The sequence below is a fragment of the Ochotona curzoniae genome, unplaced genomic scaffold, assembly GCF_017591425.1.
Source record: "Ochotona curzoniae isolate NIBS_2020 unplaced genomic scaffold, NIBS_Ocur_1.0 contig_3498, whole genome shotgun sequence".
Classification (NCBI taxonomy): Eukaryota; Metazoa; Chordata; class Mammalia; order Lagomorpha; family Ochotonidae; genus Ochotona; species Ochotona curzoniae.
The window spans coordinates 41,096,253-41,109,829 of NW_024465885.1; the positions used below are offsets into that span (position 1 = coordinate 41,096,253).

General features: G+C 38.5%; 1 protein-coding gene across 1 annotated transcript; it reads right to left on the reverse strand.

Moving 5' to 3' along the window:
- Positions 1 to 12,635: 12,635 nt before the first annotated feature.
- On the reverse strand, positions 12,636 to 13,253 carry LOC121156891 (keratin-associated protein 27-1). The gene has a single exon (XM_040980874.1). The coding sequence runs from the start codon at positions 13,251 to 13,253 to the stop codon at positions 12,636 to 12,638; it is 618 nt and encodes a 205-aa protein (XP_040836808.1).
- Positions 13,254 to 13,577: the final 324 nt, after the last annotated feature.

The following is a 13,577-nucleotide window of genomic DNA, read 5'->3' on the forward strand; positions in this document are numbered from 1 at the left end:
TTTACAGAGTGTGAATTATTTTGTCTTTGCTCCTTTAAGCATTAGGTTTTTGTAGATACAAAGACAATAAAGTATTACCACTTATCAGAAAAAAGTGAGTATAAGTCTCATGTTTCTTGTAAGTAAAAGCTTGGGTTTCCCCATAATCCACTGCACAGCCATGGGAGAATGCAGGTCACTGTGAGGTCACACAGGCTGCTAGGTCAATGATTGCCTGTGCACTACAAGCTCCATTCCTTGCCTCCATACATCCCAGTACTGAGGAAATCTAGAAAGTGTCTTTACAGCAAGAACTAAGTTAAAATGCAGTGTCATGGCTTGTCAGCAACTATATGGTCATACTAAAATCAGCAGGTTTTCAGTGGGTGTTTGGTCCTAACACAACTTAATTTTGCCAGAGAAAAACGCACATGAGGTCACATAAAAGATCTAAATTGGTTAAAGCATTTGTTTCCTGAAGCATCATTTTATAACACTGCATAAGACACAGAGAACCACTCACTCCACATCAAAGGATGCCATGTGATTCAACTCTTTCTCTTCACCATTCCTAGGTTATGAACAGTTTCCTAGACTTGAAGGGGTTGATTTTTCCCAGCAAGTTTTCTTATTTTTAAAAATGTTTCTTCTTTTTCCTTGACGAATCCTTCTACAGGTAGTCTGATTTATATAATGAAGTTAATTATGAATAGATTACTCAGAAAACCTGGGAATTTCTTTCCATGAATATTAGCTGCATTTCTTTTCATGCTGGAAATAGGGAAGGAGGTCTGTTCAGCTCTGTTCTATTTTATTTTCTCTCTCTCCAGAGGAATGCAGAAACATGCTGAAAAGAGTGTAGGGCACTTTTCTATCCTGAAATATGCCTGTGTGCTTTAACTAACAAATTACCCTTTAGCATGAAATAAAACCACCAGTATAGCATTTCAACCATAGGTTTGAGCATGAGGGAATATCAGGCTTTTCAATGGTCACACACAAAATGGAAAAAATTCAAAAGTAATGCTGAGAGTAGAGCGGTGATGAAAATTGCAGAACGTTTGGCCATCTCTCTATTTGCCAGTCTTGGATTTTTTTTTTCTATATTGCCTTGAAAAATAATATACTAAGAAAACAACGTATTTTCAAGTCTGATACCTCAACTTAAAAAAAGAAGCTTTAAATTTCAATCAGAAACTTAATGAATTTCAGCCACGCTTCTATGTCCCAAATAAGGTAGTATTTCAGCTGTGCAAAGTGGACGTAAGTGTTCTGTGTTCTGTGTTCTGTTGTGACTTCTCTGGCTTGCTCATCTTACTTCTCTCTGCCTGCTCCACACCGCACTCTTACCTTTAACCAAGGTAGAAAGCACTAGATTTTTACAGACATGTTACTTTATGGAAAAGAGAGGAGGAGGATCTCACAAACCAAGTAACAAGCTTGAAGGAAATTCATTAATTCCATTAATAACTATGCTGACTAAATCATATGATAATGGAGCAATGTGTGTACTTCCATGTTATTATCCTTTAATATGGAGGGGTTGGGGAGTGTTTAAAAGAGAGTTGAGTGAATTGTGCCTTGATTTGAGCAGGAAACATTCGTCTCCAATCCTGTTATAAGCTTCAAATTTCTGATGATGCAGATTTGAATATTCGTGTGAGTGGAAAAGGTTTCCATTTTCTTTGACAACAGTCATAGAAGACACGCATCTGGTATGAGCCTGAAACAGGAAAGCTCCATTAATGCTAAGAGCAAAAATGACTTGGCTTGTTAGAATGTTGTCCAGCAGCCTTGGAAGGTGAAAAAGTCAGGTGCACCTGTATGGGAGGAAGAACGTCTGAGAATGTCTCTCAGATTGTCTGCTGCATCTTCACCTCCTTAGGCTCGTTCAAAGGTGATAGCATCAGGCCAATGCATTTGCACAGTGACTTCTAACATTACCGCATAGCTTTGTGTCAGTCATGGCAGTTTCTACTGGGAAACCATAAATCAGTCATCAAATGCCTTGGATTGGGTTTATAATACCGAGGGAACTGGTCCATTGCACAATGAAAAACTGACATTAAGAATTTGAGAGATGTCCCTACATTCATCTCCAGAATCTTGCAAAACTCATTTAACTCTTATGTTGAAATTGGGTGAGCTTAGTAACTAACTAACCAAATAAACAAACACATAAATATGGGGTATTTTCTTCATCCTGAGACATCAGGCATACTAGATTGAAAGATCTATCTCAGGTCTGTAGTAAGAAGACAAAAACGTGGCAGACATAGCTGGGAAGTAACATAGCTCCAACTGTTTAACTTACATGATTTGCAAGGCTTAAATAAACCATGTCACGAATGATTAGCTAACTGATCGATGGATTAATATAGGAAATTTAGGCAAGCTAAACATGAGAAAGTTGGTTGAGCGAGAGAAAACTGATTGGGAAGGCGCTCTGCTTTCTGCTGTACTATTGCAAAGCCTCTTGTCACAGTGACTTCAAAAGTCATTACTTTCTATTTTATGATACTGTTCCATAGGCTCTGGGATTTCCCGTTCTCCTTACCCATGCCCCACACCCATATTGATTTCTCCTATATCATTACACAAATATATTCCTTAAACAATTATAAGACCATGATTCCACTATTTAAGAGTGTCCTGACATTATAGATATGTACAAGAGCAGAAAGTCCAGCATCCTATTGTCAAGATATATTTAACAGTTTCATTGGGATTCCATCTTTGATATTAGGGATAGAGATTCATACTACATTGTATGTTCACATCTGGATATGACAGTCTCTATTACACAGTTACTAAACATTTTCTTAAATGAAAAGCCATGAAAAAACGTCAGCAACTAAAAGAGAAGAAGAAAATGTACAACAACATGAAGTTAAATAAATGCTACTGAATGACAAATATGTTATTAAAGAAATGAAAAATGGAATGAAAAACCTTCTCCAGGGCTCAGCACGGTAGCCTAGTGGCTGAAGTTCTTGCCTTGCACTTGCCAGGATCCCATGTGGGCACTGATTCATCCCCATGCTTGTGGCAAAGAAAGCAGCAGAGAATAGCCCAACACCTTAAGACCCTGCACCCAAGAGGAAGCCCCAGAAGACTCATGGTTCCTGGCTTTGGATCAACTGAGCTCTGGCCATTGCAGCTGCTTGGGGAGTGAATCAGCAGATTGAAGATCTTTCTCGCTGTGTCTCCTTGTTTCTGTAAATCTGACTTTTCAATCATAATTAAATAGAATAAATATTTAAAAACTATTGAAGCAAACATTACTACTATATGACACATGAGTCAGTGAAGAAATCAATAGGAAGAAAACTTTATTGATTGAGGAAATGAAAATAAAAATATCAAAATCTATGAAATACATCAAAAACAGTGCTGAAAGGGCTATTGATCTTGTATTTTGCATGAAAATCACTGGCATTTTCAATGTGCTGATTCCTCCCAGTTCCTGCCACCCCCACGCCCCCAATTTTAACTCCCTCACTTTGGAGATTGAGACCATATACACTTAGTAAATATACTGAGGGACATTCCAGAAAGAAGGACTCAGAATTCCGTAGTATTTCCTGATGCAGATACACAAGTTACCCTGTTACCCAGAATAGTGGAGAGTCGGAAGGGAATGTGTGGATTCAGTGAATGCTGTTTCACAAGAGATCACAGCTGGAAGGGAACCCGTTACTTTGTGGATGAAGTCCTTTTGGTTAATTCATCATACTGTTTTTGGGAAGGTTATAGGCCTATGTTTTCCCATTCCTTAAGTTCCAAATGTGATGTGAAGTGTCTTATGAGTACAAAGCCTACGAACGTGGCCCTTCTTGGTGCTACAGGTCACTGTGACGGTTAGTCTTGTTGACTGGAGCCTTTTCAAAGGCAGGCAATCTCCCACTCTAGGAATGCCACTTGGTATCCCATTAACATCATTCTTACTTCTGGAATCCGTTGGATAGATTGGTTTATAGCCTCTTTTGAGTTCGGACGAATCAGAGTAGCAACAGACACATCATAGCCACAGGACAATTCAGCAGAAGCATTTGCATACACAAGAATAGGATCATTTTCATAAAATAGAATAAATCTCTTGAATTTCTGCGTTAGTTCAGTCACTACTTCTCTTTGTTCTGAATTACTTCTCTTAGCAGGTTTTTCTAGCAAACATTCTTGGAAAATAAAATGTTTTCTCTGTAGAGAGTGCCAGGAACACTCTGACCATGAACCACGCTTTCTAGGCTCACATTCCTCTCCTATAAGACAATCCACTTCAGATACACATGACATCCCCTGCACATGAGGTTGCCTTGTGGGGATTAGAGCTAAAACTTTGATTCCGGTTATTGTCATACATAATAAAAGCCTTTCTTTCTGACCTTGGCATCTCATTCCTTTTGTCAGCATTCACAAAACAGCCATGGGTTTAACTATCAGTATGCAAGTAAAGTATCTGAATTTCCATATTAGCAAATACCCCTTCCAAAAGAGTTGCTTGTTAGTTGAGTACCAGAGTGTAACTGTTGTAGACAACTCCTTTTGCAAGCTTTAATGAGATATAGAAAGTTTTTGTAAATTATAATAGTCATGGTACTATTATGTTGCTACATATGTTATGAAGCCATAACAAGTAGATTAATTGAAGCTATCAGGAGATAAAGAAAGCAAGTTGTCAATATATTGGAAATATGTCTTAGATGATAAAACCATTCCAAAACAGCTTGACATGCAAAAGGAGTAGATCTGAATCACGGTTTGCTTAAGAAACTGATTTGAAATTGATTTGTGGAGAACCAGCTTTGCCAGTTTTCTTTAAAGCAATCCAGTAATGTACTGTGCCTTCTCACAAGACTGACAATCTCTTCCAACTATGCCAGGTAGAAATGTTTGGTTAGTTTCTTTAGGATTTTGCAACCATGAGTAGTTACTGAAAAAAAAAAATATTGCATAGGCTATGGAAGACAGCTATAAACACTGTGGAATAGATTGCTGGTTAGTTAACAGGCCAAGGGATCTGTAGGTGCCAACCATCAGTATGTGCAGCATACAGAAAACCATCCAGGGGCAAATCGCCCGAAATGAACACTCTGAGCCCCATCCTGATAATCGAGAATTTCGACGCAGATTTCTGTGTGAAAGAAGATACAAATTTAGGAAGAAAAATGCCCCAGAATATTGACGAGCTCCAACGTGAGACAAGCAGAAGGACATTGCACTGATTTCCCAAGAATAGGATACGTAGTGTACTGGGTGGCAGCTGGTGGAACCACCAGCTTCAGGAGCCCCTGCAGCCACGCAGGAGCTGTGTTGTTCTATGGCAGCCTTGGATCAGCAGAGGGCATCCCACAGTCAAACATGGAGATGAGGTTCATTAGGACAACCCCTAAGGCGACGGAATTTGCAGTTTTCTGGCAGGCAATTACTGAAAGACAAAAGTGGTTTAATTGGAATTCTAGGAAGAGTATCCAACCTGAATATTATTCTTCCTTTTCTTCTGTGACCACAGCAAGTGGTATAATGTCAGTTTGAAATATGACTCACTTTAGAAATTATCATGAATTTAAAACAATTATTAAGATGTCAGTGAAGATAACTGTTTAACACCATAAGAAGTACTAGGTGCTGCTCTGAAGCAACTGACCTGTAAAGTTTTTGTTTTGGTTATTCAAAATTTTGACATACCGTGCATCTGTTAAAGCAGCATTCTTTTATTAAAATATATTTAAATTGTAAGCAGTTGAATTTATATTATAGATATAATACTAAGAGAGATGAAATTTATGATCTAATAGTGGTGTTTTATGTACTTTGCAAAGATTTTAAGATACAGGTAGGGTTCATTTAGCATTATTCTGCTTAATACACTTTAATGATTTTCATGAACATTCCAGAGGGATGCTTTGGGCAGAATTGCTGGGGCACTGGAGTGACAGCCACTGGCTTAAAAAAAATTAACCCTGGCTCTGCTGCTAATAAGCTAAATAAATTTCAGTAAGCCACTTAACCTTGGCATTGCATTTGCTTACTCGTGCAACATGATTCATAAAGATCTCCTAAGTATTTAGAAGCAACTATGATCTTTTGTAGGAAAAATCTCACTGTGATCGACATAAAGAAACTTTAGATTATATGCAAAATGGACTAGTGGTCTTTGCATAGGGCAAATGCATAGGCCTCCAGTGCTTCCATTATTTGGTGGAGGCACAGGGATCATCTAACTCTGAACATCTTTCGTGGCCAAACAAAGCGTGGACTGATGATTGTTTTTCAAAGAACACTTCACGACTCAGTGTAGAGTACTGTTTCTTATTGACTCACATTCCATTTTTAGCCTCAGTCCACAGAGCACCAGCCTGTGTTAGGATACCCTACATGGTCCTTCTCAAGACTGATGCCTTGATTTCCACAGTCCTTCACAACAGGAAATTAGACTACTGGAAGCAAGCCACCACCCACAGTAGCACCACGCAGAGGTTAGCTGGAACAGCTTGAAGCAAAATGCAGTCAGTATGGACATGAAAAATGGAAGAACTCTATTTGTCAGCTTTTTTTTCCCCCACAAATCCAAGATGCCAGACACAATAAGCAAGAAACATGAGATGTCTTTGCTTCAGTGGTGAGAAGCAGCCTTGGCGCAGGGAGAAAGTGGGAGCTGAGAGAGATGCATAGAGAGCCGAGAGACAGAGAGAAAGGAGAGGATGAGGAGAAGAGAGAAGCATAGAGCTAGAGACAGAGATGAGAGAAGAAGAGAAGCAACAAAGAAAAGACACCTTTATAGCGTCAAGGAGGGCAGGTGGAGAGCAGATCAGGCATTGGCAGATGGGCTCTAGTGGGACACCAGGGATGAATGCCTTAGGGGATTAGTGGAGCCCACAGTTTAAACCTGAAGGTAGCTTAGCTTAGTTAGGCATTGGGCCTTAAGGGGCTGAGACCCAAGGGATTTACGGTAGTGCTGGATAAGCAGGCATTCAAGGCATTCAAGGTGGTGCTGAGTACAGCATGACAGGATAGGGGTCAGTTTTCTGGGGCCTCTGTTTGAGTCACTCCTTACAATACTGATATTTCTTTATATTTTAAGAAAGATGTATTTATTGGATACTACAACTTTAATTTTGCAAGCACACCTTGTTCAATATAAAACTTCACTGTAGTTTGTTGAAAATCTTATTAAATAAGCACAAGGTAGAATCTGTGAAATCAATAGAGCCAAAGTTTCAAATTGCTTTATTTTTCTCTTTTGCAGTTTAATAAAAATGTAAGGTCTTAGAGGAAGATGCACTATTCTTCATAAAGATTTACTTATGTGTTTCAAAGTCAGAATGAGAAAACGAGAAACTGAAAGAATCTTCTGTCTACTATTTCACTCTCCATATGGCCAAAAATATCCAGGGCTGAGCCAGACTGAAATCAGAAGCCAGGAGCTTCTTCCAAGGATCACAGGACTCAAGCACTTAGAATATACTCCACAGAACAGGAAGTGGAACAACCTGAACACAAACTGGTGCCACTATGGGACGCTAGTGTCCTAGGCAAGTGACTTCAGCTGCTATGGTCCAACACCATCATCCAGAGGGAGGCACCTTCACCCTTGAGAATTTCAGCATACATCCTCAGATCAGTTTTCTAAAATATAGAAAGTGAAAGTGGGTGCAGATTATACACAAGGTAAACAAGAACTACAATAAAATGTTCTACTATAGATTCTGGAACAGTTTACAGTGCAAAGACAATTTGCAATCCTGGCGTTTCACTACACACCGTCCGTCCATTTAAGTAAGGCACATGTCGCTATGCCTGAAGCAATGATAGCAAAGCAGCAATCCTTTTAACTTTCCCTTTGATCTTCAGTCTTCTTTTCTCATTATTGTTGTCAGTTAGTGGCTACTGGATTCCTGCAGGGGCATTGAACCTGCTCTGGCAGCAATATCGTGGTGAGTAATGGAAGAATAGAAATGGGCTTAACTATTTTCAGATATTTACCCTTGAGGACTCTTTGTTCCTGCGTCTTGTTGGAACTCATTGGCTTTGCTTTTGGCCTCCAAGGATCAGCTTTCTTAGAATCCTAGTAATGAGTTTTATACTACAAAGCTAGGGAGATATATGTGAAAAACCAGTCAAATACTACACAAATGCAGAAAGTTTTTTTTTTTAAAGCCTAACTTCAGTTGTTTCTAGCATTTATACTTTACTTACCTGTTTAAAATATATTCAGTCGCATATCAAGATGATAGTACTAGTATATTTATAAACAGTACATTGTTAGCTAAATAAAACGTAAAATGTCCTTGTTTTGTGTCAGCTACTTCTCCCTTAAATTTTTTAAACGATTTGTCTTTTGCATCCAAGTGAAGTGAACTGCTACAACTTCCCAGGTAAAATAATATTAAGCCTAGAAGTAAGTTGGAATCTCACTGTTAGACACAGAAAGCAACATCTGGGAAAGACATGCCGTCACATAGCGAGATTTTAGTCATTCTCTACCAGTGTGGAACAAAGCTCTGCACTGAGATTCCACTAATATCCTCAATAGGCTCAAAATTTACAGAAGAAATAAACTTTACCCAAAAGGAAACAGGAATGAAAAGGTGAGATTACGAACTTTAAGAGAGCAAAGCTCATAATGTACAATAGTCTGATGGCATACGGGTCCCTGTTCCTAATGCAGAAAGCCAATTTCTAGATCATACAGTCTATTCATTTCACATTTTGGAAGTTAATTTTTTGTTATTATAAGTTAGCTTATAATATTTACAAGATATTTCAGGTGCGTAGTATTTCATAGTCCTTAGTAAGAACTCGTCTGATTTTCTTTCTCTGCATTCATGCATAATGTGTTAATAAGCCATCCTGTCATCTACTGGTATGAACGTCTCTGGTATGAACAAACTAATCATTTGCCATCAAAGTGTTTGCACATATAAACCACTCAGAATAGGTATTTCCTACACGTTTGAAGTTATTCTATTGATAAGATATGCATTGTCACTGAGGTAGGTAAGAATTATATTTCAAGCTCCATAATCTATAATCTGTGTCGGGAAACTTATTTTACCTTTATCTTTGTTCTCACTAGAAAAATAGCCATTATTTCTTTGAAGTGTTTGAGTTGAAAATAAGACATGTTGAAAATGCCTGGTGATGAAGACATAATCAGTTAATAAAGTTATTTTATGGCTCTTGGAATGGTAATATTGAAGTAAGGAAATACTCTTTATATTCATGTATTACCAGTGCACCAAAACCACTAGAATATTTAGCTCCAGAACAGAAAAACCCTCATAGCATTTGAGGAACATTTTGTAATACGGTTACATTTTGATACGGTTATTGTATAGAATGTCCAGGCTGAACTTGTTAATCCTTACTGTGTAATCCTTAATGCCTTAAATGCATAATGTTAATCCTTAATGTTCCTTAATGTGTAATGATGTCTACACAAGAGTTTAAATATACCATAGATAATCATTAGTAAGTTCCGATTTGGGTTGTAATTTTCAAATGAGACAGTATATACTGTACACTTGTTTCGTGTCAGGCACTCTAACTAATCATGTAATTTGCATGACATCTTTTAGCTGTCACAGTCAGCCAATGAAGTAGACACCCTTTTCTCCATTTTATATAGAAAGAACTGCGTTTCAGAAATGTCAATTTGTCCCATGGTACACAGCTAGCAATTGACAGGCTTTGAAATTGAGCCAGACACAGTCTGGTGCTCTTGCCCTTATACTAAATTACCTACCAAGATCTATTCTTGTACTCATACCATTCCCATCGCTGTATAAAATACAGTCAGTAGCTGAGTCCACATGATTTATCTATAGGAACAGTTCAAGTGTGCTCCGTGTTAGTTACCTATTAGCCTCTTCTTCAGCTAATGTCAATCAGGGGAGTAATTAAGTTTAGCTGGGAAAGAATGAGCTAAGGCCTAGAAAGATGAATGGGATGGATAAGAGATAAAACTTTTTTTTTATCACTGTTGTTCCTCCACCAGGCTCTTCCTGTCCCACAACACCCATAGCATGCGTAACACTTGCCACCAAAGTCCTATCTTCCCAGCAAGCTCTATCCAGCAAAAGGCACTGGGCTTCATTTATTTTGTGTAACCAAATGAATTGAGCTCTTTCCAGATAATCTAATTTGAGTTACAAGAGTAATAATTCTCATCTATCTTTATATGATTGATGTTAAGAAGGATCATAACAAGTGAGCATGAGATGAGGTCCTCATTAACGCCAAGGCTGTGTTGCTGCCGTCATGGATAAGGCCATAAGTTTTATATTAATGCCTCTGGATTCAGGGACTCTGCTGTTTTGTTTTCTGTGAGCTTTGCCTGTGTTGACTGGAGCACAGAGCATTTGACTTCTGTGTTTCTACCTTCAGCCCTCCTTCACTCACCTTCTACAGAGAAGCCAAGCCAATGGTGGTTCGTAGTCCTTAAGCTCAAATCTTCCTCATTGAGTTGACCTGCATTGAGCTCACTGTGGTAGGCAGTATTATCCAAAGAAACAGAATCAAGGGTACACACACATACACATACGTGTGGTGTTTGTGATCTTTAAACCATTTGTAAAAAATATAAAACTATGCAAGGAATTTTAAAAGCTATTTGTATCATGTTAAATTTTAATTTCATTTGCCATGAACTTCCTGCTCTACCATACAGTCAGTGTTTCTGTGTATGTACCTAACACACACAGAAATTACTAATATATATGTATATATATATATATATATACACAGAAATTACTGTTAATATGTATGATGAGATCTATTATAATGGGTTGGGTCACATGTTTTCACTATGAAGACTTAGAAGTCCTGTATGCCAATGCAAGCTGGTGGCCCAGAAACAGACAGCACTATTATTCCAGTTTTAGTGTGACGACTTCAGAACTAGAGTCTGTGGGTTAAATTTCATTCCAAGTATAGGATAAAAATAATGTCCTAACATTAATAGGCAGAAAGATAGCAAAAAGGCACAAATTTCTCCTTTTTATATCTTTGGTTTCCTTCATTCTCTCAGTAGATTGAGCATCTACTATGTACTGACCTTGGGGAGTGCAAGCTGCTGAGTTCATTGATTTCAATGTTAATTAAACTCAAAAAAACTCTCATAGATATATACAGATGCAACAGTTCTTAGGAATGAGCAGACACATGGAAAGACCATCAAGCCTATCCATAGAACTTCTTGGAACAACTAGATACGTTGTGCTTCTTTCAGATTCCCTGGAGTAAAAACCACAGTCTCCCTCCTTCCAGTTGCAAAACAGTGAATACGTGTTTGTTGCACAACAAGCTTTTCTAACCTGCTAAATATTTCTGAGTTTATCTTCCAGTTGTTAATAACCCTTTTCCTGCTAAGTTTCTGAGCTAGCTGGGCTGCTAAATATTACTGAATAGCTGACGTGAAGTTAAGTACTAACAGCTTTCCACTTATTAACATATTACATCTCACAAGGGGCTCGTAATTATCACCTCAGTTTCGGAGTTAAGGAATCTAGCAGAGTTAAGTCTCTTGCACATAGTCGCACTGCCGGAATGCATAGAGCACTTCCAACACAGAGAGGTGTCCAACCCTAAGAAATGAGGCTCCAACACCTGCTCCTCACTAATCCATTTTACTATCCCTGAATGAGAGGGACCCACTTCGGAGCAAACCCAAAACTTCCAAATATGTAGAAGACCTAGAAAAGATCAATTAATTTCATAAATTCTGTATTCATGGTGTCTTGATCTTAGTATTGAATATGTTTCCTAGTTCCTGATGATTACCACGAATGTATTATATTAGGCTAGTTTACTTATCCTTTGAAAACATTTAAAAACTGTGTTCTCTTTGTTTTTTGGGAGCTATTTATACTGCTTTTATCAGATGTAGAAAAAAGTACAGTATAAAATGGAAACAAGATAAAATGCTTATATGACAATTGATTTATAAAATCAAGTAAAAGAGTTTATTTTAGACACAGAACAATTTCCAGCTCCAATATCACTTACGAGATTAAGAATAGAAAAAGACTGTGGTGAAGATGCTACACTTGACCCTAGCCTACTGAAGTATCTTGTTATTCTGTAGGATAAGATCCCATGAAGGTGAGATTCAAAATCTTCTTGACATTTTCAAAAATAGACTGTCATAATGAACACAATAGTATTGAAATTCTGCTGGTAAAATAATGGATGTCAGCATGTAGGTCCAGATATTATTTATGTTTCTGCTATTATTAGCTGCATGGATGCCTCTGATAGTGAAAACTAGGAGCAATCTCTGTTTTAACTACAATATTTTATTGATTTATAATATCATTAGTGCTTTAGTTCTTAAGCCACTTCCAATATTTACACAATAATATCCAACCAAATTTACCCATAATAATATTTAGTAGCCAAAGCACAGTGTGTCCATAATTAATGCTGTCCTAGTACTCTAAATTATATGAAACACTTCACAACCACAGCTTACCTTCAGAAATGCTCAAAAGATAGAAAACAAAACACACATATTGTCTTTAGAGACAAGCAAAGACATGTTAGCTCACTGAAAGCCAGGCACATACAATTTCATATTTAGAAAACAAAACTGTTCAAATATTGAAGAAATCAATATCTTCAAATCAGAATATGCCATTTCCCCTGCATACTCTTCACTTACTAGGTGACTGCAAACCTCCAGTAATACAGCAAGTCGGTTCATATGTACAAGGAGAGTCCTGGTTTGGTGGCTCAGGTGCCACATTCACCACAAGTCCACAGGAGCTGGATTCAGGGTTCTGACTCTGGCATGGGGAAGATTCACACTGCAGTGTCTGGTGTTTCTTGGACAAAGAAGTCTTGGGTGGACTGCACTTTCCCATGTAGCTCGCAGGCTGGCGGCTCGGGGCTGCAAACCCCAGTTGGTGGCTATTTCCTGACTGGCAAGGCTGAGAAGCACACTCTGAGGACACTGCTGGCAGACTTTGCGACTGGCATGCCGCCTTTTCACATGGCTTAGAAATGGAAGGAGTTGTTTGAACGCATGTGGGAAGACAGGTTCTTTGCTTGCAAGAGTCTCCAGTTAAAAGGTTCTGTTCCCAACTGGTCAATTGGCAGCTGGTAGTTTTACTACAGGTTTCTTGAAAGTTGTCCAGGAGCCAGGTTCTGCCATGGCAGCTGCTGGGCAAACACAACCCATCGTTGAAGCTCTTAGGGTTAGAAGCATGTATGATGGCTGAGAGTTGAGGGGCACTGAAGCTCCCAAGGGAGTGGCAGTGGCTGAGAGCCATGTTGCTAAAACTCATAACTGAAGTAAGTCATTAGCACCGAACATGCTGAGTTTTAAGAAGGAATCATTTGCTGGGGAGATTATATATTTGTCGGACGACTGGGTGTTGCCTGCATTTCAGGAGTCCTTTGCTCCTTGTTGCTAAGGCTAATTTGAAGCATAGCATCTTATTAGCACCTTCTTTGGTTATAAATGAAACAATGTCTCACTAACAAAGATGCAAGTCCATTTTGAGTCTTCTGGATGGCTTTCATGTTCGTTCCAAAGATGATTCATTAGGGTGGGGTCTGTCACCAATGAGTCCTAGCATGCCACCCAAGCTAAT

Bases quoted from the DNA above. Each gene is read 5' to 3' on its own strand.
- LOC121156891 (XM_040980874.1), bottom strand. From the start codon at position 13,253: ATGGCTCTCAGCCACTGCCACTCCCTTGGGAGCTTCAGTGCCCCTCAA.